The sequence below is a fragment of the Carcharodon carcharias genome, chromosome 10, assembly GCF_017639515.1.
Source record: "Carcharodon carcharias isolate sCarCar2 chromosome 10, sCarCar2.pri, whole genome shotgun sequence".
NCBI classification, from domain to species: Eukaryota; Metazoa; Chordata; class Chondrichthyes; order Lamniformes; family Lamnidae; genus Carcharodon; species Carcharodon carcharias.
In genome coordinates, this window is record NC_054476.1 from 38,913,930 (window position 1) to 38,941,333 (window position 27,404).

At 43.2% G+C, this 27,404-nt stretch overlaps 1 protein-coding gene across 1 annotated transcript; it reads left to right on the plus strand.

Annotated features, from left to right (window-relative positions):
* Nucleotides 1-4,696: 4,696 nt before the first annotated feature.
* Nucleotides 4,697-27,404, plus strand: LOC121282817 (outer dense fiber protein 3-like). Its single transcript, XM_041196632.1, has 6 exons — nucleotides 4,697-4,805; nucleotides 17,830-18,033; nucleotides 18,839-18,940; nucleotides 19,826-19,947; nucleotides 23,797-23,937; nucleotides 27,315-27,404. Exons 1-6 carry the CDS (start codon nucleotides 4,697-4,699, stop codon nucleotides 27,402-27,404), a joined length of 768 nt encoding a protein of 255 aa, XP_041052566.1.

Below are 27,404 nucleotides of genomic sequence, written 5' to 3' on the forward strand. Positions count from 1 at the left end.
TGGAATAGTGAAGACTGGAGATATCAAAGAGGAGATAGTTTGGGTACAAACATGTTCCCAGAAGGGGGAAAGGAAGGTAATCCAAAGTGAGAGATCCTTGATGACCAAGATTATAGAGTTTAAGAGGAAACAGAAAAAATTAAGATAAATGCGAGGTTGATAATAGAGAATCAAGCTGAATAAGAATAGTACTGAGAAGGACTGAAAAAGGGAATAAGATGGGCAATGAGAGTATGAGAAAAGATTAGTGGATAATATAAAAGGGAGCAGTAAAATCTTTTATAAACATATACATCTTAAAAGAGTAGCCAAAGGAAGAGTGGGGCTAGTTAGGGACTAACAAGAACATCTTCTTTCGGAGAAAGAAAGCATTTTTTATTCATTCATGGAATGTTAATGTCATTGATGAGGTAAACATTAATTGACCTTCCTTAATTGCCCCTGTGAAGGTGGTGGTGAGCCACTCTCTTGAATGGCTGCAGCCTCTGTGCTGTAGGCACACCCAGATTGCTGTTAGGAAGGAAGTTTCAGGATTTTGACCCAGCCACAGTGAAGGAATGGTGATGTATTTCCAAGTCAGGGTGGTGTGTGACTTGGAGGGGAACTTTCAGGTGATGGCCCATGTGTCGGCCACCCTGTCCTTCTAGGTCAGTGATCTTTACTATTTTTCAAGCAAGGGCCACTTTAGCAAAAAGCCTGCTATGTGAGAGCCACATTGACTGCTATAATAGATGCTATTGCTGATTCACTCCTGCTTGCAATAACACAAAGGAAAAAAGAACATTAATCGAAAAGCAGAATACATTGTTTTTTCTGGGGGAATGCAGGCTTGAAGTGGACTGACTTGGTCTTGCCACAGTACCAGGGTGAGGGATTTACCTGCAGAATGTGCTTCTCTCTCCCGATGAGATGGTGGCACACACCTGTATGCTACTGCGATGGCAGATGCCCCTTAAACAGTTTCAGTCGCCAACAGCATCAATATGCCAGGTGACACCTCCCTGCGTGGAGGCCAATGTCAGGATCACCTCACTCCTGAAGGTGTGGGTCCATTTCCTGGATACAAACAGATCTCCCACACATACATACACATTGTCTCAGTCAAACACACAATCACACACATACACACACACACACACACACACACACACTCTCTCTCTCTCTCTCACTCCCACACACAAACAGTCAGTCCCTTCTTCCCTCCCCACCCCACTCTCTACCCCATGACCTGTTGCAATGCTCTGGAGCAGCTCACTCCCAAAGCTTCCAGCCAACCTCTCCTTCCTGGGGCCCCAGACCCACAGCCAGCCTCTCTTTCCAGAGGCCACACACCTTGCAGCCAGCCTCTCCTCCCTAGGACTCTGGACCTTTGCTCTGCCGCACTCTGTTCTCCAGGCCCTGCTCCGGCAGCACTACACCATTGGCTGGGTAGCCGCACTTCGCGTCGATGGGAGCTGGTATTGGCTCGCGGGCCATGCAATGAAGAACATTGTTCTAGGTGGTCGAGATCTCAGGTTTGGAAGGTGCAGTTGAAGGAACCTTGGCAAATTGATGCAGTAAATTTTGTAAATGGTACACATTGTGTGCCATTTGTGGAGGGAATGAATATTTAAGGTGATGGAAGGGGTGCTGATCAGGCATGTTGTTTTAGATTGGAAGCTGGTGATCTTCTTGAGTGTTGTTGGAGCTGCACTCATCTAGGCTAGTGGAGAGATCCCATCACACTCCTAACTTGTGCCTTGTATTGTGAATATCTAATTTTATAACTAAGTTTTAGAAAATAACCTTTAGTTTGGAATTGGAATTTTTGAAAATATAGAAAAATGGAAAACACAACCTTGATGTAAATGCAAATCAAACAAGCCTGGGTTAATTATAGTTAAGTAATAACCTGTGTTTATTCAAATCGGTCAGAGTTGGAAGGTTGGGGGTGGGGGTGTGTGGTGGTATCCTTAAACAATGGATGGTCCATATCTTGGAGCTTTTGGTGGAACTAGTGAGTCTGGAAAGAGGACAATTATATTAATTAGAGGTATAAATTATTCATACGTATCACAAAATCAAAGGGTTGAGTTTCCATTTCTGTTTGGAACATCTGAAAAGTATGCCACATTACCATGGAGATGGGTTGTAGGGTTTTGCTCAGGGAAAGCAAACAGTTCGCTTGGAAGCTTTCAGCTTGGAACAGACAGAGAGAGTGCTTCTGCCAGGAGTTGTGAACCTCCTATAGGACAAGGAACTTAGAGGTCTTGAGAAACCAGGGCCATGAGGAACCGAGACCTGAACAACATTCAGGCTTGGGCTGGTTAGTGGCAAGTAATATTTGTGCCACGTGAATGCCAGGCAATGACCATCTCCAATGACCACCTCTAACCATCTTGACTTGACACCTGACAACACTACTATAGCTGAATTCCCCCACCATCAATGTCCTGGGGTTATCATTGACCAGAAACCTAACTGAACCAACCATATAAATACTGTGCCTACAAGACAAGGTCAGAGGCTGGGAATTCTGTGATAAGTAACTGTCATGAAAGCATAATAATTTTCATAATATTATTCTGGTTTATTGTCAAGTAGGTTTATGTGTGTGAGCGTGTATGATTCTCTCTGTGTGATTTAATTACATTTGGAATCAGGTAGACTGCAGGCTTGAAATTATCTAAAGGTGTAGAAATGTACTTGAAATGTTAATGAGTAAACATGGATGCTGTCTTAGCATCTGTGGTGTGAGGGGAATTTGCATTTTCCGATAAGTGAAGGGATTGTCTGGACTTCAAAGGGATGTTAGACTGTTTACAACTAGACAGAGAAGCAAGGCTAAGGTGTGTGCTTATTTTTCCCAAAGGTTATTGACAATATTGGCAACATGAAAGTTTTTATATTATGGGAAATGTAAAGTTCCAAAAATATAGGGAACAATGGAATTTACATATTAAAGAGAGAGAAACATATATAAGAGTTTTGAATGGAATTGAATGATCAGTGAGCATCCCCACTTCTGACCTTCTGAAGGTTAAAAGATGAAGATTGTTGGGTCTAGGACATTATCCTGAGAAACTTCCGCAGCAATGCTGTGGGGCTAAGATGATTGACCTCCAAAAACCATAATTGCCTTCCTTTGTGCTGGGCATGACTCCAACCAGTAGAGGTTCTCCCTGATTCACATTGACTTCAGTTTTCATAGGGCTCCTTGATGCCACATTCAGTTAAAAGCTGCCTCACTGAGAGGATCGCTGTCTTGGTGATCCATATAACTAGGGCTGTATATTGGATATGGCATTAAACTAAAAGATAGTGGGGAGGGGGGGGGGGGGGGGGGGGTGGGGGGGGAGTCAGGTGAAGGAAGATTTTGATAGCTAAAGAGAACCATCGAAGCAATAGAGCAGTATAGACATATGGGTAAAGAAAAGCAGAATGAACAAGAAGGGACAGGCAGTTAAATGGTAACAACGAATAACGCCCAATCAAATAATAGCAGTAAAAAATAAAATGAAAGCATTCATAATAAAATAGCTGAACTGAGTGCACAAATAGAAATAAATAATTTAGATCTCATGATCAAATGATCAAAAAGCCAACACAGGCACGATGGGCCGAATGGCCCCTTCTGTGCTGTATGATTCAATGATTCGAAGACATTGAAGAGATCGGGTCACACACTAACAACATATCAGAGAGACACCGAGCCATTCCCCCTCCAGTTCCCCAAACCAATTCCATTCACACTGGAATTGTCTGGAACGGCGGGTGGAGTAACTCCGGCCCGACTCTGATCTGCAATAACTTCATGGGACCGACGCTAATCCGGAGTAACACCCTGGACCGGCGCTGATTCAAACTCCAAGGGCAAGGGCTGATTCAATCTCCCGGGAACCGGCGCTGATTCGGAATCACCCACGGAACTGTTGCTGTATCCTGGAGTGGAGCGGATTGCTATGGGGATTGTGTACAGTCTCCATGGAGATCGGAAGTTCAGGGCAGAGTTTGTTTGTTGGATTTAATCTGAACTCAGGGACATTGAGAGCACTTGCTCGGAACAGGGCTCCAAGCTGCAACACACCGTCCGTAAGTACCTAAACCACTGCTTGTCCCCATTGCCTCTCCCAAAACCCACTGCCTCTCCCCAAACCCACTGCCTTTTCCAAACCCCAGGGCCTCTCTCCCAAATCCCACTGCCTTTTCCAAACCCCAGGGCCTCTCTCCCAAATCCCACTGCCTCTCTCCCAAACCCACTGCCTTTCCCAAACCCCACAGACTTTCTCCCAAACCCCACTCCCTTTCTCCCCAACCCCATTGACTCTCCCGAACCCCACTGTCGCGCCCCCGCCCGAACATTGCCTGTTGCGTTAATCTAGCCTCGGCAGTGGGGATATCATTCTTTGACATTCACACTAATAGACAGATATTATCACATTGAAAGACGTTTCATTCTCTAATCCAGCGCTGCTCCCCTTGTATTTTTGCTACAGCCTGTGTGAGAAGTGTGGCTTTGTTGAATCTGTAGAGAAGAAGACAAGAGTTAACGTTTCGGGTCCGTATGACTCTTCATCAAAACTTACTGGTACATGTGTTTTACATTGTATGATGTACAACGCGCAGCAAGAAGTCATCTGCTTTTGGCCAGGGTGAAACCGGGATAGTGATGAATCGTTTTTTTCTCTTGAAGGTCCTGTCACTTTAAGCTGCAGCGATGAGTAACGGGACGTGGGTCGGAAACTGGAGACCACATCGGTCCAGAGGACCGATTGCAGCTTTTTACAGCAGTCCAGGGCCTAAGTATGGACTCCCGGGCTCCACAGGTAGGTGCTAAATACACAACCTTCGCTTGGTAAATGCTCCAGTCCACGGACCATTCCTCTCCCCCACAGCCCTCTGCACAATATCTGCAGGCTGCAGTGCTGTCCCCAGCTGTATTTCAGTAAATTGGCACTCGGTAGAGTGCTCCAGGGGAAGGAATGAAAGCGGTTTGCCGGTCCTGGCAACTAACACTCCCATTCTAGAATCTATAGTGAAAGCTGAGACCTTGGTTCAGACTTCCGACTCTAAGGGCTGAGAGAGAGAAAGAAGCAAAAGATAAGCTGAGTATGAAATTAATGTGAGCTTTTTATGAGTGGAAATAAGAGTCAGCATCTTAGTGGTACAAGCTAAAAGCAAAGTACTGCGGATGCTGGAAATCCGAAACAAAAACAAAAATTGCTAGAAAAGCTCAGCGGGTTTGACAGCATCTGTAGAGAAGAAGACAAGAGTTAACGTTTCGGGTCCGTATGACTCTTCATCAAAACTTACTGGTACATGTGTTTTACATTGTATGGTGTACAACGCGCAGCAAGAAGTCAATTGCTCCTGGCCAGGGTGAAACCAGGATAGTTCACATCTCCTAAACTGGATAAAGGACTTGCATTTATTGAACACTTGTTCCATTCTCAGCTGGTCTCAAAGTGCAGTTAGTGTTAGGTAGGAGATACATCAGGTACTTGTGCATTGTGAGATCACAAAAGCAGAAATCAAAATAAATGACCGGCCCCTTCCATCCCAAAACTTCCCTGCCTCTCTTTCCTCCTTTAAAATGCTCCTACCACTGATTTAGCTTTTGGTCACTTGTTCCAACATCTCCTTATGTGGCTCAGGGTCAGGTTTTGACTGGTGCTGATCTGTGAAGCTCCTCATGGTGCTTTATTCCATTACAGCTGCTATAGAAATACAAGTTGTTTGCTCATCTTGGTTTGGGTGGTAATATTTAAGATGCGCTGGGGAATCGCCTCTGGGAATTTCTCAGGTAAGGGTTTGCACAACAATTACCCAGAAGTGCACAATTCCTCTGGACAATTGCGCTGCACTGGGAACAATCCGAAAATGCGGTTTAAATTGCAAACTTTGAATGGCTCGCCAGGGTTACACGAATGGTTATGCAGAAGATGTTAGAAGAATTAAAACCTCTTCTAACTTCTGAGTAACTATTGTAAAGAAACAGGCCAATCCCATGGGCCTCCCCCCAAACCCACCCATGGACCTCTGACCAACCCCCCGGACCACCCCCTGACACCCCCACTCCCCCCCCACCCCCCCCAATCCTATCCATTTACCTTAGATGTTTACCTTTTCCCTGGCCTGTCAATTTCCCTGGCCCTTTAACCTTACCTGCTTTACCACAAAAAAGGGGGCGGGGCCTCCTTGAATCCGCCAGAGCTACCTTTCGTTGGGGCCTGCGAGGAGCCTTTCAATGCAGGCCCCAAGCAGCTCCAGTGAACGGAATGGTCAGCGTAATTTTCAACACCAGGTAAGTGTGCACTTATTTATTTTAATTCCTGTGGGCCAGCACTTTCTGATGATAGTTGGAAGTTACGGCCCATTGAGAGATTCCTGCTCTTTAAATAATCTCCAAAGCAACAATTAGTTTATTGGGCTTGCACTCCAGCACTGCAGTGCCAGGTGCTTTGGTGCTGGAGCAAAGTTTGTGACTCAGAGATCTCAATGCCAGTCACTGAACCGCACTGATTAAATTACAGTAAAACTTGCCAACAATAGCCTCCTCTGGATTCCTTAGGTAGCTTTAAGACCAATTCAATAGCATATAATTAAAACTCCTGCCAACCATCTCACAGATTACCAAGACATATCTCCTTGTATTGTATAAATGCTGTGGCTACAAGAGCAGGTCAGGGGCTAGGAATGATATAAATGCATTGGAGGCAGCCCAAAGGACGGTTACTAGTTTGATACCTGGAATGAGTGGGCTGTCTTATGAGGAAAGGTTGGATAGACTGGACTTGTTTCCACTGGAGTTTAGAAGAGTGAGGGGTGATTTGATTGAAGTATACAAGATCCTGAACAGTCTTGACAAGGTGGGCTTTGAAATAATGTTTCCTCTTGTGGGTGAGCCCAGAACTAGGGGGCACTGTTTTAAAATTAGGGGTCATCTTTTTAGGACAGAGATGAGGAGAAATTTTTTCTCTCAGAGGGTTGTGCGACTTTGGAATTCTCTGCCTCGGAAGGTGGCGGAGGGCAGGTCATTGAATATTTTTAAGGCAGAGGTAGATAGATTCTTGATAGGCAAGGAAATCAAAGGTTATCGGGGTTAGATGGGAATGTGGAACTTGAAACACAAGAAGATGAACCATGATCTTACTAAATAGCGGAGCAGGCTCGAGGGGCCGAATGGTCTACTTCTGTTCCTATTTCTTATGAATCCTGCAGCAAGTAACTCATCTCCTGACTCCCCAAATCCTGTCCACCATCTGGAAGGCAGGAGTGTGATGGAATACTCTCCACTTGCCTGGATGAGTGCAGCTCCAGCAACACTCAAGAAGCTCGACACCATCCAGCACAAAGCATCACTCTTTAATAGCACCCCATCTACCACAATAAACATTCACTCCCTTCAATACCTACACACAGTGGCAGCATTATGTAGCGTCTACAAGATGCACTGCAGCAAGGCTCACCAAGGCTCCTTCAACACCACCTTCCAAACCTGCAACTTCTATCACCAAGGGCAGCAGATACCTGAGAACCCCACTACCTGCAAATTCCCCTCCAAGCCATACACCATCCTGATTTGGAACTAGACCCCTGTTCCTTCACTGTCGCTGGGTCAAAATCCTGGAACTGGATAACAGCACTGTGGATGTACCTACGTCACATGGACTGCAACACAAAGGACGCTCACCACCAACTTCTCAAGAGTAATTAAGGATGTGCAATAAATGCTGACCTAGCCCACAATATCCTATGAAAGAATAAGTAAAAGTATTTAGTTCTGAGTGACGTTTTGCAGTATTGGTAATAATTAAACCTCAGCAGCTAACATCAGGAGCTCTGGCCTGAGTTCTGCACTCATCCAGGCAAGTGGAGATTGCTGTCAGAATTCAGGAGCAGATAGCATGATTGCATCACTGTACAGCTCTTCACTCCCTTTGACAATGTTTATTCATCACAGTGTCCAGATAAGTTCTTTAACCCACAGCATTGTTTTAAATCTGAACTGTGCGGCTCCCACACAGCTCCAGTCTGGTACTGAAAAGATGTTGTAAGATGGACAATGGATAATGGAAAGCAGGATACCCTCCCTCCCTCGTCAGTGAAATAATCTTCTGATCGTTTAATTCCTTCACACTGCCAATTTAGAACAACTTATCTTGTAAGAATGTCAAAAAAAAATTGTAATTAATTCAAACTATATGATAAAGGGAGGTGGTGACATAGTGTTATTATCACTAGGCTAGTAATCCAGAGGCCCAGGATAATGCTCTAGGGATAAAAGCAAAATACTGTGGATGCTGGAAATCTGAAACAAAAACAGAAAATGCTGGAAAAACTCAGCAGGTCTAACAGCATCTCTGGAGAGAAAAAAACCAGAGTTAACATTTCGAGTCCTTCAGAGCTAAAGAGAAGTTAAAAATGGGATGAAATTTATACTGTTTAAGGGGGGTGGAGCAGGTAAAGCTGGATAGAAGGCCAGTAATAGGTGGAGTCAAAGGAAAGATTGCCAGAGATGCCATGGACAAAAGGACAAAGGGGTATTAATGATAGTGGTACTGGCTAGAGGAGGTGCTGATGGTGGCATTCAGGTCAGAAAGCAGAATGTGATAATAGCAGGACAAAGGTAAGCACTCTGGAAAGAACGACATGAACAAGTAACAGATGACCCTTGAAGGAGTGGGGTGGGGGGAGGGGATGGTGGTGGGAAAAAAGATTGAAAATAGGATTAAACGTGGGGATAAAATCTCCTAATATCTCCTTCTGTGGGACAGTGTGACAGTTGTTTGATAACACTCCTGTGAAATGCATTGGGATGTTTTACTTTGCTAAATGAGGTATATAAATGCAAGTTGCTGTGAAAGACACTTAGGATAATTTAGGAGAGGCAATAAACTGGGCTGTGGAGGATTGGGACATGGATTTGCACATCATTCTTCAAATGTCAAATTCCCCATTTACTGGAAGGCTCATCAACACATGGGAAACAAGGGTGATTTTTATGATCCAAGAGAATGGGAATTGTTGCAAATCCATTTAACACACAGTGAACCTGAGATGCCACACGATCAATCAATGCTGAACCAAAATCAGCGAGTCTCACTCCAAATGTGTGGACTTTAACAGACGGAACAAGGTCAAGAACCTATCAAGGTATTTCTGATTCTGAGAGAGGGAAATGCTGGAAGTAAAGTTGGGGATGCTGGGGGTTAAAAGAGATGTGAGAAGTCAAGAGGAGAATCTCTCCAGGACACATGTGTAGCTAGCAGTCTCTTACTGAGTGATGACTGCTTCTCTACGTAAATAGTCACTAATCACCCCCTTCGGAAGCTCTCTCAGGATACAGACAAAAGCACACATTCATAGGGCAGATTAATGGATTCAATTGTGATACAGCAACTATATTTATCACAGTTCGCTATTTAAGGCAGTCAACCTCGATCAGCTCAGAGAAAACAACACTTGAATGGATTTGGAACATTTCTCATTCTCTATAGAATTGATGGGAGAAACTGTTTCCAGTGGCAGGAGCGTTGGTGACCAGAGCATTCAGATTTAAGGTAATTGGCAAAGGCTAAAGGGGGAGATATATTTTTGCACAGTGAGTTGTTATGATCTGGAATGTGCTGCCTGAAAGGGCAGTGGAAGCAGATGCAATAGCAGTTTTGCAAAGGACATTTTACTCAGAAAGAAAAAAAATGACAAGGCTATAGGGAACAAGCAAAACAGGGGAGGGGGGGTGGTAGTTGGACTAGTTGGATACAAAACAGACACAACTGAGCAAATGGCTTTCTTCTGCGCTGTATGATTCCATGGGCAGAACTTTTCTAATTGTGTCTCAATGCCGGGGTCAAATCCATACAGCCTCAAGTGTGGGTGGCAGGACATCTTCAGGGATTTTCCCATCTGCAGTCAACTAATGTTTGGCAGGCGGGGGGAGCCAAAATGGCTAAAGTCAGAGGAAGGGTGATGCCAAAGTTTAATGACTCCTTGAATGTGCTTCTGCAGGGGGCAAGGGAACAGAGAAAGATTTGGTTCCCAGAGGACAGGACGGGTTGGTCAATAAGACTTATGAAGAAGGCATGACAGAAGGTGGCCAAGAAAGTCAGCAGCCATGCAATCGAGTGCAGCTTTGGAACTGTGTGCATACCTGGGATCTTGGTAAGCGGGGGAGTTTTAAGTGTTAATCTTATTCTTGAAATATCTAGTCTAGTCTGTAATTAGCCGTAAGCGGAGAGTACTGTGTAAGTAGACTAAGTTTCTTTGTTGCTTTCAGCCTTAGGCAGGGTAAACATACTCTGCTGAGAGAGCTGAGTAGTTAATTAGCTAACTGGTTGCATCTGGTTTCTTTAGCTCCAGTTCAGTTTATCATAAATTCAGGGTTCTTTAGTATAGCTAAAGCAAATGAGTGTAGCTTTGGAACTGAGTGCATACTTGGGAGTTTGGTGAGTGGGAGAGTTTGGTGAGGAGGGAAGGAAGTGTTCCTTTCCTTTTGATTTTTCTACTGTTTTCACCTTGTAGGAATTGGTTCTTGCACTACCACTGGGAAAGGAGCTAGCTGTTTGGTGAGTATCTGGTAAGGTCTGTTCCAGTCCTGAGGTTTAAAATAGGATACAAACTGGTGGTAAAGTTAATAAAATATATAAAAAAGGAAACTAAATAAGTGAATAATATAATTAAATAATTAATTAAAATACTTTAAGGATGGCAGGACAGGTGGTGTGTCAAGGCTGCAGCTTGTGAGAGCTCGTGGATACCAGTGTGATCCAGGTCCATAAGTGTCTGTGGCTCGAGGGTCTTTGGCTCAGAATCATTGCCCTGGAGGCCAAGCTGTAGACACTGTGACACATCAGGGAGGGGAAAGTTACCTGGATGCTTTGTAGCAGGAAGCAGTGACATCACTTAGGACAGGGTCTTCTGATTTGGCCAGTGGTCAGGAACAGGAAGGTGTGACTATGAGTGAGGCAGGTAAGAGGACCCAGAGGGCAGGAGTGTAGGAGCTTTCAGCATTTGCAATTATCAAATAGGTTTGAGGTTCTCTCAGCTTGTTTGGATGAGTCAGGGCTGCAGGGTGGATGAGCAAACTGACCATGACACTGTGGTATAGAAAACCATTCAAATGGAGGGAGCAAACAGGAATGTAGTGGTAGTAGGGGACAGTATAATGAGGGGGATTGACATTTACCTCTGCAGAAAAGGGTGAGGGTCCAGATGGCTGAGTTGCCTGACCGGTGCCAGGTTTGGGACATCTGCTCGGGGCTGGAGAGGAACTTGCAGTGGGAAGGGGAGGATCCAGTTGTCGTGGTCTATTTAAGTACCAACAACATAGGTAGAACTAGGAAAGCGGTTCTGCATGGAGTGGATGAGGAGCTAGGCACTAAGTTAAAAAACAGGACCTGGATTACTACCGAAACCACATGCAAATTAGCATAGGGTACAAAAAAATTAGAAACGTGACTGAAAGACTGCTGTGGGAGAAGTGGGTTCCATTTCATAGGGCATTGGCACCAATACTGGGGGATGTGGGAGCTGTACCATTGGGACATTCTACACCTGGACCATGCTGGGACAACTGTTCAAGTAAGCCACATAACTAGGGATGTGGAGAGGATTTTAAACTAAAAAATGGGGGCAAGGGATAACATTTGGGAGATGTGGTAAATCAAAGAGCAGAGAAAAGACAAGAGAGAATGGTATTAATGTGAGAACCAATATCAGACTGTGACAAGAAGGGACAAAAAGTACAGGGGGTACAATTCTAAGAGTAAATGAGCAGTTAAGGCTAGAGGTTAAAAAATAATAAAGGACAAAACTAAAGGCTCTGTATCTGAATGTATGTAGCATTCAAAACAGAACTGATGAACTGAGAATGCAAATAGAAATAAGTATGATCTGATAGTCATTGCAGAGAGATGACTGCAGGATGACATAGATTGGGACCTGAATATTGAAGGGTACATGACATTTAGGAATGACAGGGAGGTAGGGAAAGATGGAGGGGTGGCTCTGTTAATTAGTGATTGTATCAGCATATTAGAGAGGAGTGACCTAAGTGCAGGAAACCAGGATGTAAAAACAGTTTGGATAGAGATGAAAAACGAAAAAGGCGAGAAGTCACTTGTAGGAGTGGTGTACAGGCCCCCTAACAGTAACCATAGAGTAGGACAAGGTTTAAAGGAAGAAATAACGAGAGCTTGTCAGAAAGATATGCCAATAATCAGGAGGGATTTTAATCTGCATATAGACTGGGAAAATCATGTGGGAAAAGGTAGCCTAGATGAAGAATTCATAAAATGTTTTTAGATAGTTTCTTAGAACAGAGCATTCTGCAGACAACCAGAGACCAGGCTATACTAGACCTGAAGAAAAGAGTTGACGTTTCGAGTCCTCATGACCCTTCGACAGAACTGTTCTGTCGAAGGGTCATGAGGACTCGAAACGTCAACTCTTTTCTTCTCCGCCGATGCTGCCTGACCTGCTGAGTTTTTCCAGGTAATTCTGTTTTTGTTTTGGATTTCCAGCATCCGCCGTTTTTTTGTTTTTATACTAGACCTGGTATTGTGCAATGAGATAGGATTAATTAATTGTGAGGGCACCCCTAGGTAGCAGCGATCATAATATGATTGAATTTTACATTCAGTTTGAGGAGGAGAAGCGTGGGTACAAGACTAGTATTTTAAAGTTAAATAATGGCAATTATGAGGGCATGAAAGCACAGCTAGCTGAAGTGAACTGGCAAATTAGGCTAAGGGATAGGTCAATAGAAATGCAGTGGCGGACATTTAAGGGGATATTTCAGAATACACAGAAGATACATTCCAATGAGAAAGAACAATTTCAAGGGGTGGACCCACCATCTGTGGCTAACTAAAAAAAAATAAAGTTAGTGTCAAACTTAAAGAAAAAGCATATAATTGTACAAAGATGGGTGGCAGGTCAGTAGATTGGAAAGAATATAAAACACAGCAAAGAAAGACCAAAAGATTGATAAGGAAGGAAAAATTAGGGTATGAGAGAAAGCTAGCTAGAAATATAAAGGCAGATAGTAAGAGTTTCTATAGATATTTAAAGACAAAAAGGGTTAACAAAGTGAGCATTAGTCCGATAGAAAGTGAGTCTGGGGAATTAATAATGGAAAATAAGGAGATGGCAGATGAATTGAACCAGTATTTTGAGAGTCTTCACTATAAAGGATACAAGTTACATCCCAGAAATAGCTATAAATCAGGAAATGGAAGGGAGGGAGGAACTGGGGAAAATTACAATCACCAGGGAAGTGATACTGAAAAAATTGTTGGAACAGCTGGCTGACAGGTCCCTGGACTTCATCCTAGGGTCTTAAAAGAAGTGGCTAATGAGATACTTGATACGTTGGTTTTAATTTTCCAAAATTCCATAGATTTAGGGAGGGTTTCATTAGATTGGAAGATAGTGAATGTAACTTCTATATTCAAAAAAGTGGGGGAGACAGAAAGCAGGAAACTTCAGGCCGGTCAGCCTAACATCTGTCATAGGGAAAATGTTAGAAGCTATTATTAAAGATGTTATAGCAGAGTACTTAGATAAATTCAGGGTAATCAGGCAGATTCAACATGCTTTTATGAAAGGAAAATTACGTTTAACCAATTTATTAGAGCTCTTTGAAGAAGTAACATGTGCTGTGGATAAAGGGGAACTGGTGGATGTACTGAATTTAGATTTCCAGAAGGCATTTGTTAAGCTGCCATATCAAAATATTATGAAAAATAAAAGCTCACGGTGTAGGGGGTAACATATTGGCATGGATAGAAGATTGTCTGGCTAACGGGAAACAAAGGATAGGCATAAATGGATCTTTTCTGGTTGACAAGATGTAATGAGTGGTGTGCCACAGGGATCTGTGCTGGGACTTCAACTCTCTACAATTTATATAAATGACTTGGATGAAGGGACCCTAAGGTATTGTTGCTAAATTTGCTGATGACACAAAGATAGGTAAGGTAGTAAAATACGAAGAGGGCACAAGGAGACTACAAAGGAGTATCAATAGGTTAAGTGAGTGGGCAAAGATCTGCCAAATGGAGTATAATGTGGGAAAATGTGAAATTGTCCATTTTGGCAGGAAGGATAAAAAAAAAGCATATTACCTAAATCAGGCTTGTCCAACCTTTTCGCTCTGGGGGGCCACATTTGCATATTTTTCTCACTCAAGGGGCCAATGAGCAAATTTCAAAAGGATAAGGTTTGGCACAACAATAAATCGAAAAAGCTGGGTTTTAAGGAAAAAAACAATTGCTGAGCAAAAGTACAGAAATGTCATAGCAATAAACTGTTAAATTAAAAAAGAATAATTAACAAAAATGACCAAAGTGTGAGAGGGTCAGAGTGTGTGTGTGTCCGGCTCACTCCCAGTCTCAGGGTACTCACCCTCATTCACTGTGAGTGAGTACGTGTATATGTGTCAGTGGTGAGCATGAGTGAGAAACCTGAAACTGGTCACAAGGCAGACTAGCGCTCCCCCGCTCCCCCACCCCAAGACTCTCAGTCTCTCACACTTGCCCCCGACCACGCACTCAGTCTCTCACACTCCCCCCTCCCCCAACAAGCACTCAGTCTCTCGCACTCCCGCCTGCACACTCTCTTAGTCACTCTCTCACTTGCCCACAAACTCACACACTCTTTCACTATCCCCCCCACCCACATACACAATCGCTTTCTCACTCCCCCAACACACACTCACTCTCTCATTCTCTCCCACACACACACTCACTCTTTCACTCCCTCACACACAAACACTCACTCTCTCACCCCCCCAACATCCACACACACACACAGAGACACAGACACAGACACACACACAGAGACACAGACACACTCTTTCAATTCCACATATTCATCATGGCACCGTCTCCTCCCTGGGCCCACCAAAACCTCACCCTCCAGGGCCCTGATGTTCCTGACTCCCTGGGCTCCATCCCTGACACCCCTGACTCCCCAGACTCCATTCCCAGTGCTCCTGACTCCGTTCCCAATGCACATTTGCTTCCCTCTGCCCGGCAGCCCTCAGCACAATCACCAACACCGGTGTTCACTGCTCCTCCAATCAGAGACTGATTATTTCCCACATGGTGGTAGAGGAGCAGTCTCTGATTGGAGGAGCAGCTACATGCAGAATCTTCCATTGAAACTCACCTGCTTGAAATGTATTTTGAAAACTACCTCCAGGGGCCACACATAGGGGCTTCAGAGGCTGCATCTGGCCTGTGGGCCAGACGTTTGACAAGCTTGATCTCAATGGTGGGAGGTTGCAGAGCACTGAGATTCAGAGGGATCTTGGTGTCCTAGTACATGAATCGCAAAAGGCGAGTATGCAGGTACAGCAGGTAATTAGGAAAGCTAATACAATGTTATCATTTATTGTGAGCGGAATTGAATACAAAAGTAGGGAGGTTATGCTTCAGTTATACAGGGTAGTGGTGAAATCACATCTGAAGTACTGTGTACAGTATTGGTCTCCTTATTTAAGGAAGGATGTAAGTTGGTTGGAAGCAGTTCAGTGAAGGTTTACCAGACTAATACCTGGAATGGGAAGGTTGTCTTATGAGAAAAGATTGGACAGGCTGGGCTTTTAGCGGCTGGAGTTTAGATGATTAAGAGGTGACTTGATTGAAACATATAAGATCCTGAGGGGACTTGACAGGGTGGATGTGAAGAGGATGTTTCCTCTTGTGGGAGAATCTAGTACTGTTTAAAAATAAGAGGTCGCCAATTTAGGACAGAGATGAGGAGAAATTTTCTCTTTTCAGATGGTTGGAACTCTCTTCTTCAAAAGGCAATTGAAGCAGAGTTTTGAATATTTTTAAGGCAAAGGTAGACAGATTTTTGATTACCATGGGGGTGAAAGGTTAGCGGGGGTAGGAGGGAATGTGGGGTTGAGGTTACAATCAGAACAGCCACGATCTCATTGAAAGGCGGAGCAGGCTCGAAAGACCAAGGTACCTACTGTTGCTCCTAATTTGTATGCTCATATGTATGTTCGTATGCAATCTGAATTTAACCTCAGCCTCAGGGCTTAGTCTCAATTTGGAAAATCCTGCCCTTTGAGCAGAGTAAGCATAGTGAGAAATAGGGACATCATGAGGTGGAGGGTACAGTTATTACTATTAAACAATGGAGGAAATGGAGGGTACAGTTAATGGAGGGTACATATTAAACATTGGAAGGATCAACGATTAATATTCTAAATGCTTTCCTCTTTTTATCTACTTCTCTCTAATGTTAAATTATTATGTTTTGGGTATGGCATCAATCTTGTGTGCTTGTCTGTCTTTACACCTACTATGACCACTATTATTTGTTATTGTGAAACCCTCCTCTGACTCTATTTTGAGGACAAATACACCATGTTTTGTGTCACCAATGTTCAACTCAGATAAAGATTAACCTTGTATCGGGTATCAGTGAAACAACTGAACTTCCAGGGATGTGACAAGCTCTGCTGAAAAATACTCATTCAACTCTTAAGCATTGATTTGGAGATCAGCTGGACTGAAAAAAACCCCAATGATCAATTTGTTTAAAAAATCTGATGTTAACATGTTATCAACTTTTAACACCTCCTATTTAGTTGAAAGGAGGTCTTGTGGCGCAGCGTTGCACTCCCGCCTCTAAGCCAGAAGTTCTAGGTTCAAGCCCCACTCCGGGACTTGATGGCCAAGGAAGATGTGCTCATAACATGGCCAAACTGGTATCAACTTCTAAATCCTCTAACACATGGCAGGTGGTAAGAGCGGGAAAGATTCCTGGTCAGCCATGTGATGGAAAGAAAATTGGAGTCTCGACTATCGCTATCCATAGCTCCAGGCTATAACATGCATGTAAAAGTATATGTTGCCACAGTAACTTGTACGCCTTGAGGGGCTGGATGGCTGTTGTGGATCAGATTGTTGCCAACAGCACCAAGTTCGATCCCTGTTCTGGTTGGTGTGGATTTTGAAGAATCCTGCTTTGGACACCATGAAGTACACTTCCAGTCTGGAGTATGTTAATAGTTAACAATTCATAACTATTTACAGTAGAAGGTACAGGTATGGAAATAAGGTCTTAACCCAACTATGTACATCTCCAGACTGAGCCTGGATTAGGTGTCTTCTTACATCACTGTGTGGGTGGTACTGTACTCAGTCCTACATTAACCCCTTATGTACCAGACTCTTCTACTACAGATTTGGCACCTACCCCCTTGCCCTATCAGTGGTGGAGCGTGTGGTGCTGTGGGTCAGACGTGCCTTTGGGCAGAGAACTGAAGAACATGAATTTATATGGATAACACATAATGACTCTGTGCAAGAGTAGAGACTGGATGATGGTGAATCAGCAGGCCCTTCTATATCTCTCCATTTTTATTATTATTGACTTCTTCAGTGGGAATAAAATCTAACAGACACTTGCAAATGTTAACGTACTCAGGGAATAAATCCACCATTGCACTGTAAGGGTTAAGAGATCCATTTATCCATTAGGCGCACTGTGCTGTGAAAGACCGAATCAATGTCCTGTAACAGAGCAGAATGACAATTGAGAAATGGATCAGAAGCAGCTCTCGGTCTCCATGCCACTGCAACCAGCTTGTTCATCGTATCATACAACCCCTTCCCTCATGCTCTTCACTCTGACTCTCCACCCTTTCGTTCCAACTCTCCACCCCTTCTCTGCCTCTCTACCACCCTGTTTCACTCCATCTCTCCGTGCTTCAATCCACCACTCTTCTCCGCCACCCTGCTCCTTCACTTTGCCTCCCTATGTCTTCATTCTGCCCCTCTGCCCTCACCAGCCAGTCTCTGATGTTATCGATACTTACTTGTCCAGGTTATGTCCAGCATGATGCAACCAAGTACAAGTCTCCAGCATACAGCTTTGGAGTGACACATGCCAGATTCACCGTGGACAGCTCACCGGGTCCAGCCTACCTCATCCCATCACTGCTCACCAGGAGAGGCAGGGATGGGACACCAGCCTACTCCCTCTATGGCAGGCCAAAGGACATCAATCCATTCCAGACCCCAGGCCCAGGTAACCTAGTGAAGTATGAATATGATAACAGGGTTTACAAATACTTGAAAAGAATTGATAGTGCAGAGCGAATGATAAGGCCAGTGTGAGCAGATGGTGAGACAGTTTCCAGCCCAATAACAAAGCTGAATGTTTTAATAATGGATATGTGTTTAATTCTAGGTACCCATATTTCATAATTAATACATTTTTAACATAGCAAATATAAAACAAAGTTTCATTTCAATATACAACAAAGCAAACAGCACACATCCCCAAAATGTATATCAATAAATCACATTCCACCATCTAACTCCCCCTTTCACATAAACATTGTATCCCATCCAACTCCCCACCCTTACTCACAAGTATCCCACCCAACTCCCTGTCCTTTTTTCTCACTCACACACATGCACACACTTTGTCCCATCCAACACCACACCCTTTCTCAGAAACTGTACTCCATCCAACACCACACCCTTTCTGTACCTGATTCAATGCCCCACCCTTTCACAGACAGACTGCATCCCATCTGACTCCCCCTCGGTTTAATACTGTGCTGACTACCTTGGTCCTGCCCCTGGCTGCAGTTAGGTCTGAGCCAACTGTTCCAATGGAATGAAATTCACTTGTGGAGAGACACAAACAATGCTGCATATTACTGAGGAGTGTCCCCTCTACAGGCTAAGTGGTGGATTAATCACCTTAAACTCAGCAAATGAGGAGGCTATCACTTGGCTTCAGGAATTTGCATTCGCAAAACAATAAATAACGGAATGATATTTTCGGCAGGTGTTGAACGTTGTCATGTCTGATCTCTGCACAGGTACTTACTCCCCGGAGAAGGCTGGGAAGTCAGCCTTCAGTGTGGCTCCTTCGTTTTCCATTGCTGGGAGGACGAAAGGTTTCAGGACTGACCGGTCACCAGGTGTGGTCACTTTACTTGTCTTGTTCAGCATTAGCGGGACTGACTTTAGTCACTCAGTGGTGTCGATTCTCACAGGAGTAACACCTGTTTATCTGCATAGAATTGCCATGGGGCAGACTTTTAAACCCTGCGGGCGGGCACACACCCAACCCTATCGGTCTTAAAATCGCGTGAGATGATGTCCCGAGATCATTGTGCACTCGCACGATATTTCACTCGACAGGCGCACGCAAAAGTCAGAAGCATGCCCACTGACAGTTAAGAGGGCAATTAAGCCCATTAATGGTGCAATTGTCTCTGATTTTTCATGGCTCATCCAACCTTATGGTTGGCGGACAGGTGAATTGGCCAGGCGGCCTTTGCATTTTTCATCAAACCCCATCCAAGTGCGGGATGAAATTTCTGTTATGAAATAAAATAAATATCCGCATTTTTATGAGGTATGCTTTCAGGTGCTTGATTGTGATGCATGGACATTTTTTTGCAGCTTTTTACAGGTTTGTTTCATCATTTGCAGATCTGCAGCTCCCTGAGACAGCCATCTGCCTTCAGGGAGCTCTCTCACAGTGCTCACCTACACCCGCGGTGACATCATCGCCCGCCCCCACCTGGCAACAATGAGCTTTTCAGCGGTGTTTCACACTGGCTGGCCGTTCATTGGCCAGCCAGCGTGAAATTGTGGTCAGGGGTCCATTTCCCGGTTGCTCCTGAGCCCACCAATCACGTGCGCCTGTCAAGGGTAAAATTCAGGCCATGGAAACAGATTAATTTGCTGACCAGTTTTATTAGATCTTATCATTTTGCTATAGCTGAATTTCTTATTGTTAAATTCTTTCTCTGGAGCAAATCTATCAATGAACAGGCTCTTAACTGTTTCTTGTTCAGGTCCTGCGGCCTATCTACTGCCTTCTGTACTAGGCCCGAACATTGTAAACAAATCATCTTCCGCCAATTTCTCCCTCAGTGGACGAAGTAAAGTCGGTAGTTTCCATGAGGACTTCCAGAAGGTAACATCTGTCTACACCTGGTTCCAAACAGCACTTTCACCTCAGTAACATCTGTTAGTATCTGGTGTGAGAGTCTTGGCATGCCAGCAGCAACCTCAGCTCTATAATGTCTAAAGCAACTGGCAACAGCACAGACCCATTCAGGGTTTGGGGAGTTGGTAATCACAAAGCTCCCAGTTAGTTCAGTGCACCTACATAGATACAGCAAATAGTTTCTCCCATGTCATTTGACTATAAGTTTAGCAAAGGTGTTATAAGATATGGGGCAAAGGCATGTATATGGAGTTGAGAAGGACAGAACAGGCTTGATGGGCTGAATGGCCTCTTCCTATTCCTATGTTCCTGGGGTGATAATTTCTGGCAAGGCCAGCATTTATTGCCCGTCCCTAATTGCCCTTGAGAAGGTGGTGGTGAGTCACCTTCTTGAACCACTGCAGTCCATGTGCTGTAGGTACACCCACAGTGCTGTTAGGAAGGGAGTTCCAGGATATTGACCCAGTGACAGTGAAGGAACGGCGATATATTTCCAAGCCAGGATGGTGTTTGGTGTAGAGGTGATGGTGTTCCCGTCACATCACAACATACAATTGAATCATAACACTATGTTATGAAGTCCTGCCCTGAACGGTTCTTCAACTAGCTGACATGGAACCTGGAACAAGGCCATGGATAAGCACATATGAGAATGCTCTGAAACTGGAAAGAGAAAAAGAGTTATGGATGTGTAACCTTGAAGACTGTTGAATAAGGTTTTGACATACAAATTGCATATTAATCCTGTGCCATTTTGTGATGGGCACAGGTTCTACACCAGTGCCTCAACATATGGTTAAGCTCCTGATGGGGTGTATTTCAGTCCTTCTCTACAGGGAACAAGGCAAACCATCCTGTCCTGTATAGCACTTACCATCCTGTCCCATCCAAGGCTCACCATCTGGTCCTTTCTAGGACACTGCTGAATAGGTAAGAAAAGAGCAACACTGGCACAGACCAGCTGGCTGACAGCATTGAGTCATGGGTATTATCCTTAGCTCAGTTGGTAGGACTTGAATCTCTGTCAGATCATGGGGTTAAATACCACTACAAACTCTAGCACACCATAATTTCCCCCGAGACCCCATCTGCAAAATTGTAGGTGGACGTAAAACAAAGAGGGGGCAGTTCTCGTGGTATCTTGACTAATATTTATCCCTCCAACCAACGTCTTAGAATATAAGTGGTTATTTATTTCATTGCTGTTCCTAGGACCTTAAAACATTAGAAGCAGAAGGAGGCCATTCAGCCTCCCAAACCTACTCTGCAATTCATTTAGATTATGGCTGATGTGCAATCTAATCTATCCATCTCAGTCTTTAAAGCTTCAATCAATCTCTAGCATCAACAGTGTTGTTGCGGGGGAGAGGTCCAGATTTTCACTACCTTTACATCATCCTGAAGGGGCTAGCTGTGTAAAAATTGGCTGCCATGTTTGTCAAAATAATAAAGATGACCACACTTAATGTATTTAATTGCTTTGGTAGATCTTGAGAACTTGTTATATTAATACTGGTTCTTTCTTTCAAGATGAGATTTGATTAAATATTTAGATTTAGAGGTGATAGCTGCTACAGGAAGGAATTGCCCTAGTTTGCTTTGCTGTTGCATGTGGAAAATTAAGTACAGATGTAAAATAATACCTTGGGACAAATAGCACCTTTCAAACAAATGACATCAAATGCAAAAGTTGGGATTGCTGGACCTACTACCACTTGCACAGATTAGAACAACATTGCAAGGTTAGACAGAATACCCCCTCATTCACCTAACCATAACTGTAGAAAAGGAATTGGAAGCTTAGCGGGGGCAACACGTACATCTAAATTAGAAGATCATGGGTCCAAGTCCTAGTCTAGAGACTTGAGCACAAATTCACCGCTTTTATGTAGGAAATGTAGCAGCCAATTTGCACACAACAAGATCCCACCAACAGCAATGAAATAAAAGATCATCTGTTTTGTGTGGGTTGGGGGATAGATATTGGCCAGAGACTGAGAAGGACTCCCCTGCTCTTTTACATCCACTCAACAGGGCAGACTTTAATTTATGTCTTACCTGAAAGATGGTACCTCCAGCAATGCAGCACTACCATAGTGCCACACAGGGACTATCATGAGGTCATAACAAGTGGAGCCAAGGGATAATTTTAGACCTGGTAATTGTAGTATAAGAGTCTGGTACATAGAGGGTTAAAGTGGGACTGAATACACTACCGGCCACACAGCGATGTAAGAGAACACATGACCCACACCTTGGAGTCAGTCTAGTTTTGGACAGATCTGTGTGCACAAGCAACATGGAGCCAACTCCTGGCTTGAATCCCTTATTGCATATAGGTACATAGTTCTTGTAATTAATAAATACAATACAGTTAGTCTACTTAAGACTACAAAGACTTCATTAAGACCTGTATCCAACACTCTACAACAGTGATATATAATAAGGCAGGGCTAATTAATGACCTCATAGCAAAGGATCCTCTAAGTAAGAGTGATCCATAATGATAACATTATAGAATTTTGCATTCAGTTTCAGGGTGAAAAATTTGAGTCTGAATTTAGTATCTTAAACTTCAGTAATGGAAATTACAAGGATATGAAGACAGAGTTGGCTAAAGTGGAATGGGAAAATACATTAAAAGGTAAGACTATAGAGAAGCAGTGGCAGATATTTAAGAAGATATTTCATAACTCTCAACAAAGATATATTCTTTTAAGAATGAAAGACACTATCAGGATCCACCATCCATGGCTAACTAAGGAAGTTAAGCATGGTATCAAATTGAAAAATAAAAGATGCACAATGATGCAAAGATTAGTGATAGCTCAGAAAATTAGGAAAATTTTAAAAACCGGAAAAGGATGGCTTAAAAAAAGAGAGAAATTGGAGTACAAGAGAAAACTAGCAAGAAATATAAATACAGACAGTAAAGCTTCTATAAGTATATAGAAAGGAAGAAAATAGCTAAAGTGGGCATTGGTCCCTTAGAAGGTGAGACTGGTGAATTCATAACAGGAAACAAGGAAATGGCAGAGACTTTGAAAAAGTATTTCGTACCTATCTGAGCCACGATTGACTAATTCTTTTTCCAAAGTTCTGTTGGGATGATTAGGGATAGCAGCCTGTTTAAACCCAGAAAGCAATTCTGTTCTGTGCTCTGAGGTGATGGATTGTCTACCAGTTATCATGGGGAAAGCCTTCTCTCTGAAAAGCATGAGTGCTACCCGCTGAGCCACAGCTGGCACCTTAAAAGGCAAAAGGCACTGTTTTTGAATTAATTATTGAATTTTATGATTGGTCAATTCAGCAATTCAACAAAGATTGTTCAATATTATCTCTTGATTATGAGTCAACTTTTTTTACTTATTCATTAATTGAACTGAGCATCGCTGGCAAGGCCAGCATTTATTGTCCACACCTAACTGCCCCAGAGATGGAGCTGGTGAGCCACCTTCTTGAACAGCTGCAGTCCATGTGGTGTAGGTACACCCACGGTGTTGTTAGGGACAGAGTTCCGGATTTTTGACCCAGTGACAGTGACAGAACGGTGATATAGTTCCAAGTCAGGATGGTGCATGACTTGAAAGGGAACTTGCGGGTGGTTGTGTTCCCATGTATCAGGTGCCTTTGTCCTTCTAGCTGGTAGATGTCACGCAGTTGGAAGGTGTTATTGAAGGAGGCTTGGTGAGTTACTGCAGTGCATCTTGTACATGATACACACTGCCACCACTGTGCACCCGTGAGTGAATGTTTAAGGCAGAGGACAGGGTCATAAGGCCTTTTCAAAACACTATTTTTATTTTCTCTCCTCAGACTCCAGGACCTGGGGCATATAAAGTCACTGATCCAAATACATACAAGTACAAACCTCCTCAGTACAGCATAATAGGCAGGAACCAGCTGCCCAGTGATTCAACAAGGAAACCAGGGCCGGGGAGTCACAGTCCAGAGAAGGTAATAAATATGAACCTTCCAGAACTGTCTGACCTATCCAGCGTGTTTGTCATGCTCATTCAAAACTCTGCTGCCTGTACCCTAATTTACACCAAATCCCATTCACCTATCACCCCCTGTGCTCGCTGACCCACATTGGTCAACTAGTGCCTCAACTTCATTTCCTTGTTTTTAAAGCCCTCCACGGCCAATCCCTTCCCTATCTCTGTAACCTCCTCCAGCACCACAACCCTCCAAGATATCTGCACTCCTCCAATTCTGGCCTCTGACACACCTCTGATTTTAATCACTCCACTACTGGTGGCTGTGCCTTCAGCTGCCTGGGCCCTAAGCTCTGGAATTTATCTCTAAACCTGTCCGCCTCTCTATCTCTCTCCCCTCCTTTAAGACACTCCTTAAAATCTACCTCTTGGATTGCACTGGTCCTAATATCTCCTTGAGTGTCAAGTCTTGTTTCATAATACTCCTGTGAAACATCTTGGGAAGTTTCACTACTTTAAACAAGCTATATCAATCCAAGTTGTTGTTAATTACTGATGGTAATGAGTTCAAGACTTATTCTTTTCGTCACATCAGTAGTATACGAAAAAGGAGCAGATGTAGGTCAATTGGCCCCTTGAACCTGCTCCGCCATTCAATAAGATCATGGCTGATCTGTTTGTGTTTCAAATTTCACATTCCCATCTACCCCCGATAGCCTTCGATTCCCTTGCCTAACAAGAATTTACCTCCGCTTTAAAAATATTCAATGATCCCACCTCCAACACATTCTGAGGCAGAGAGTTTCAAAGTCGCACAACCCTCAGAGAAAGAAACCTTCACCTCTGTCCTAAAAGGGCGATCCCTAATTTTAAAACAGTGCTCCCTAGTTCTGGATTCACCCACAAGAGGAAACATCCTTTCCACTTCCACCTTGGTGAGACCGTTCAGGATCTTATATACTTCAATCAAGTCACCTCTCACATTTTTAAAAATTCATTTACAAGGTGTGGGCGTCACTGGCTGGGCCAACATTTATTGCCCATCCCTAGTTGCCCTTGAGAAGGTGGTGGTGAGCTGCCTTCTTGAACAGCTTCTGTCCATGTGGTGTAGATACATACACAGTGCTGTTAGGGAGGGAGTTCCAGGATTTTGATCCAGCAACAGTGAAGGAACGGCGATGTATTTTCAAGTCAGGATGGTGAGTGGCTTGGAGGGGAACTTCCACGTGGTGGTGTTCCCATGTACTCTTCTAAATTCCAGTGGAAACAAGCCCAGTCTGTCCACCTTTTCCTCATAAGACAACCTGCTCATTCCAAGTATCAATCTAGTAAACCTCCTCTGAACCGGCTCCAACGCATTTACATCCTTCCTTAAATAAGAAGACCAAAACTGCACACAGTATTTGAACTCTTGATCTTGGGGTTACAAACCCAGTACCATAACCACTTGGCTATTTAGGCCAAGCCCCACACAGTATTTGAGATGTAGTCTCACCAATGTCCTGTATAACTGGAGCATAACATCCTTATTTATATGTTCAATTCCTCTCGTAACAAAGGACAGCAATCCATTGGTCTTCTTAATAACTTGCTGCAGCTGCATATTAACTTTTTTGACTCATGCACTAAAACACCTAGATCTCTCTGCACCTTGGAATTCCACAGTTGTTCTCTGTTAAGTAATACTTTGCTTCTTTATTCTTCCTGTCAAAGTTAAAATTTCACATTTTCCCACATTATACTCCACCTGCCAGATTTTTGCCTACTCACTGACCCTATCTATATCCGTCATAAGTTTTAACATTGGTTTTAATTCAGCTGTGATGAACAAACAGCAATTAGCAGTAACAATCAAAATGTAGAACCTGTGATGAATTCTAACAGTCTTGGAAGTTTTTAAAAAGAACAATCCATAATTTGAACAAACAAGAAAAGTAGTTTTGTTGCAGAACTAAATTGGTTATTCTCTCAAGTCATTCCATATTCAGTTCACATAGACCACAGAGAATCTGCCCTATTCATTCTGCATTGATTTGGTGAAAATAAAATTAAACTGCAATTTCTTGACACAAGTGCAAGTGTAGACAGATAAGATAGCATTAGAGTAGATGCCATTGGGCATTCCTTAATCTTCATACACAAGGTCACAGGAAAGAGCTATCAGTGGCAGTCAGGAACAGATTCTACAGCAAGTATTCACTCCACAGCTGTTTTCAAAGTAAAAGATTTAAAGCATACAATGCACAAGGGATGAATTGAAAGATACTCATTTGTGCAGGAACCTTCAAGTATTCAGCATGATGCTCTCTTGCTCTAATTGCCCACCACTGTAAATGTACTTTACAGTGGTGAGCATTGTAAATTTACTTGGAATAAAATACTTTACAAGTGACCAACTGTGCAATTGTGCAGCTGAGTGAATCCTGCACAACTCCTGATGGCAGTAAATTGCACACTGGCATTTATGTCGTATTGCCAGTTCACATTCACTCCAATCAAGTAAGTGGAAATAATGGAGACCAAAGGTTCTGCAAACCAAAACTAGAGAAATTAAAAACGGCCAAATTTATAAAACTCAGAATTATACAAAAACTAGAATACAAGATAACTAGGATTGAGAAAGCAACTGCGATCTTGGACTCACATTCTACAATTGATTAAAACTGGTTAAATGCTGTATTAATTACAGTCTCCTGTATTTTTGGGATTATGTTCTGTGATCCCTTCCATTTTCCTAAGGCCCCAGTTTATGGGGTCTGAAAAATGAAAGAGAATTGAAGAGTCAGCAACAGAAATTAATTTTTAACTCTCGTCAGAGACTAAGTTTAAATATGTCAGAAATGATGGCCTGAAGCATCTTCTGTTGCAGTCGAGCCCTGTCCAATCAGAAGTGGCCAGTTCAACTAGAGATTTTCAAATATATATGTTTGTTATTTATACTCTTCATTTCCTAAGTATATTTTTTTGATGTGAGTACTGAATTTCGGACAGTGCTGAGTGTCAAGTGAGCATAGCATTCAGTAATGTGTGTGCACAGACTGCTTCCCTACACAAGCTACTTACCAAATAAACTCTATATTTATAAAAGAGTGAGGGGAGGCATGCATGGAACAGAAATGCCAGCACAGACCAATTGGACAGAATGGCCTGTTCCTGTATTGTAAATTCCATCTAAAAGGCAATTTGAGATATACTGAATTGTTTTCAGAGGATTATGGAGCAGTGCCGTTTTAATTCACTTTATAATCTGAGAACATGTTTGTACAAAAAAAGATAGATTTGATTTAAATATTCTAATTGCTTTTAATTATCCACAATGAAGCTAACAACAATTTTGAAATGCTCATTTTACTTGCCTGAAATTGATTACAATGCCTCTCTTTGACTCACACACAGGTTGTAGTGAATCGCAATGTAGCTCCTGCTTTCTCCTTTGGCATCAGGCATTCTGAGTACCTGGCACCAGTAATCGTCGATGCTGTGTAA

Coding starts and splice junctions, on each gene's coding strand:
- LOC121282817 (XM_041196632.1), top strand. CDS start 4,697: ATGAGTAACGGGACGTGGGTCGGAAACTGGAGACCACATCGGTCCAGA. Junction 19,948..23,796: donor TCCATGAGGACTTCCAGAAG/GTAACATCTGTC, acceptor TTCTCTCCTCAG/ACTCCAGGACCTGGGGCATA. Junction 23,938..27,314: donor GGAGTCACAGTCCAGAGAAG/GTAATAAATATG, acceptor ACTCACACACAG/GTTGTAGTGAATCGCAATGT.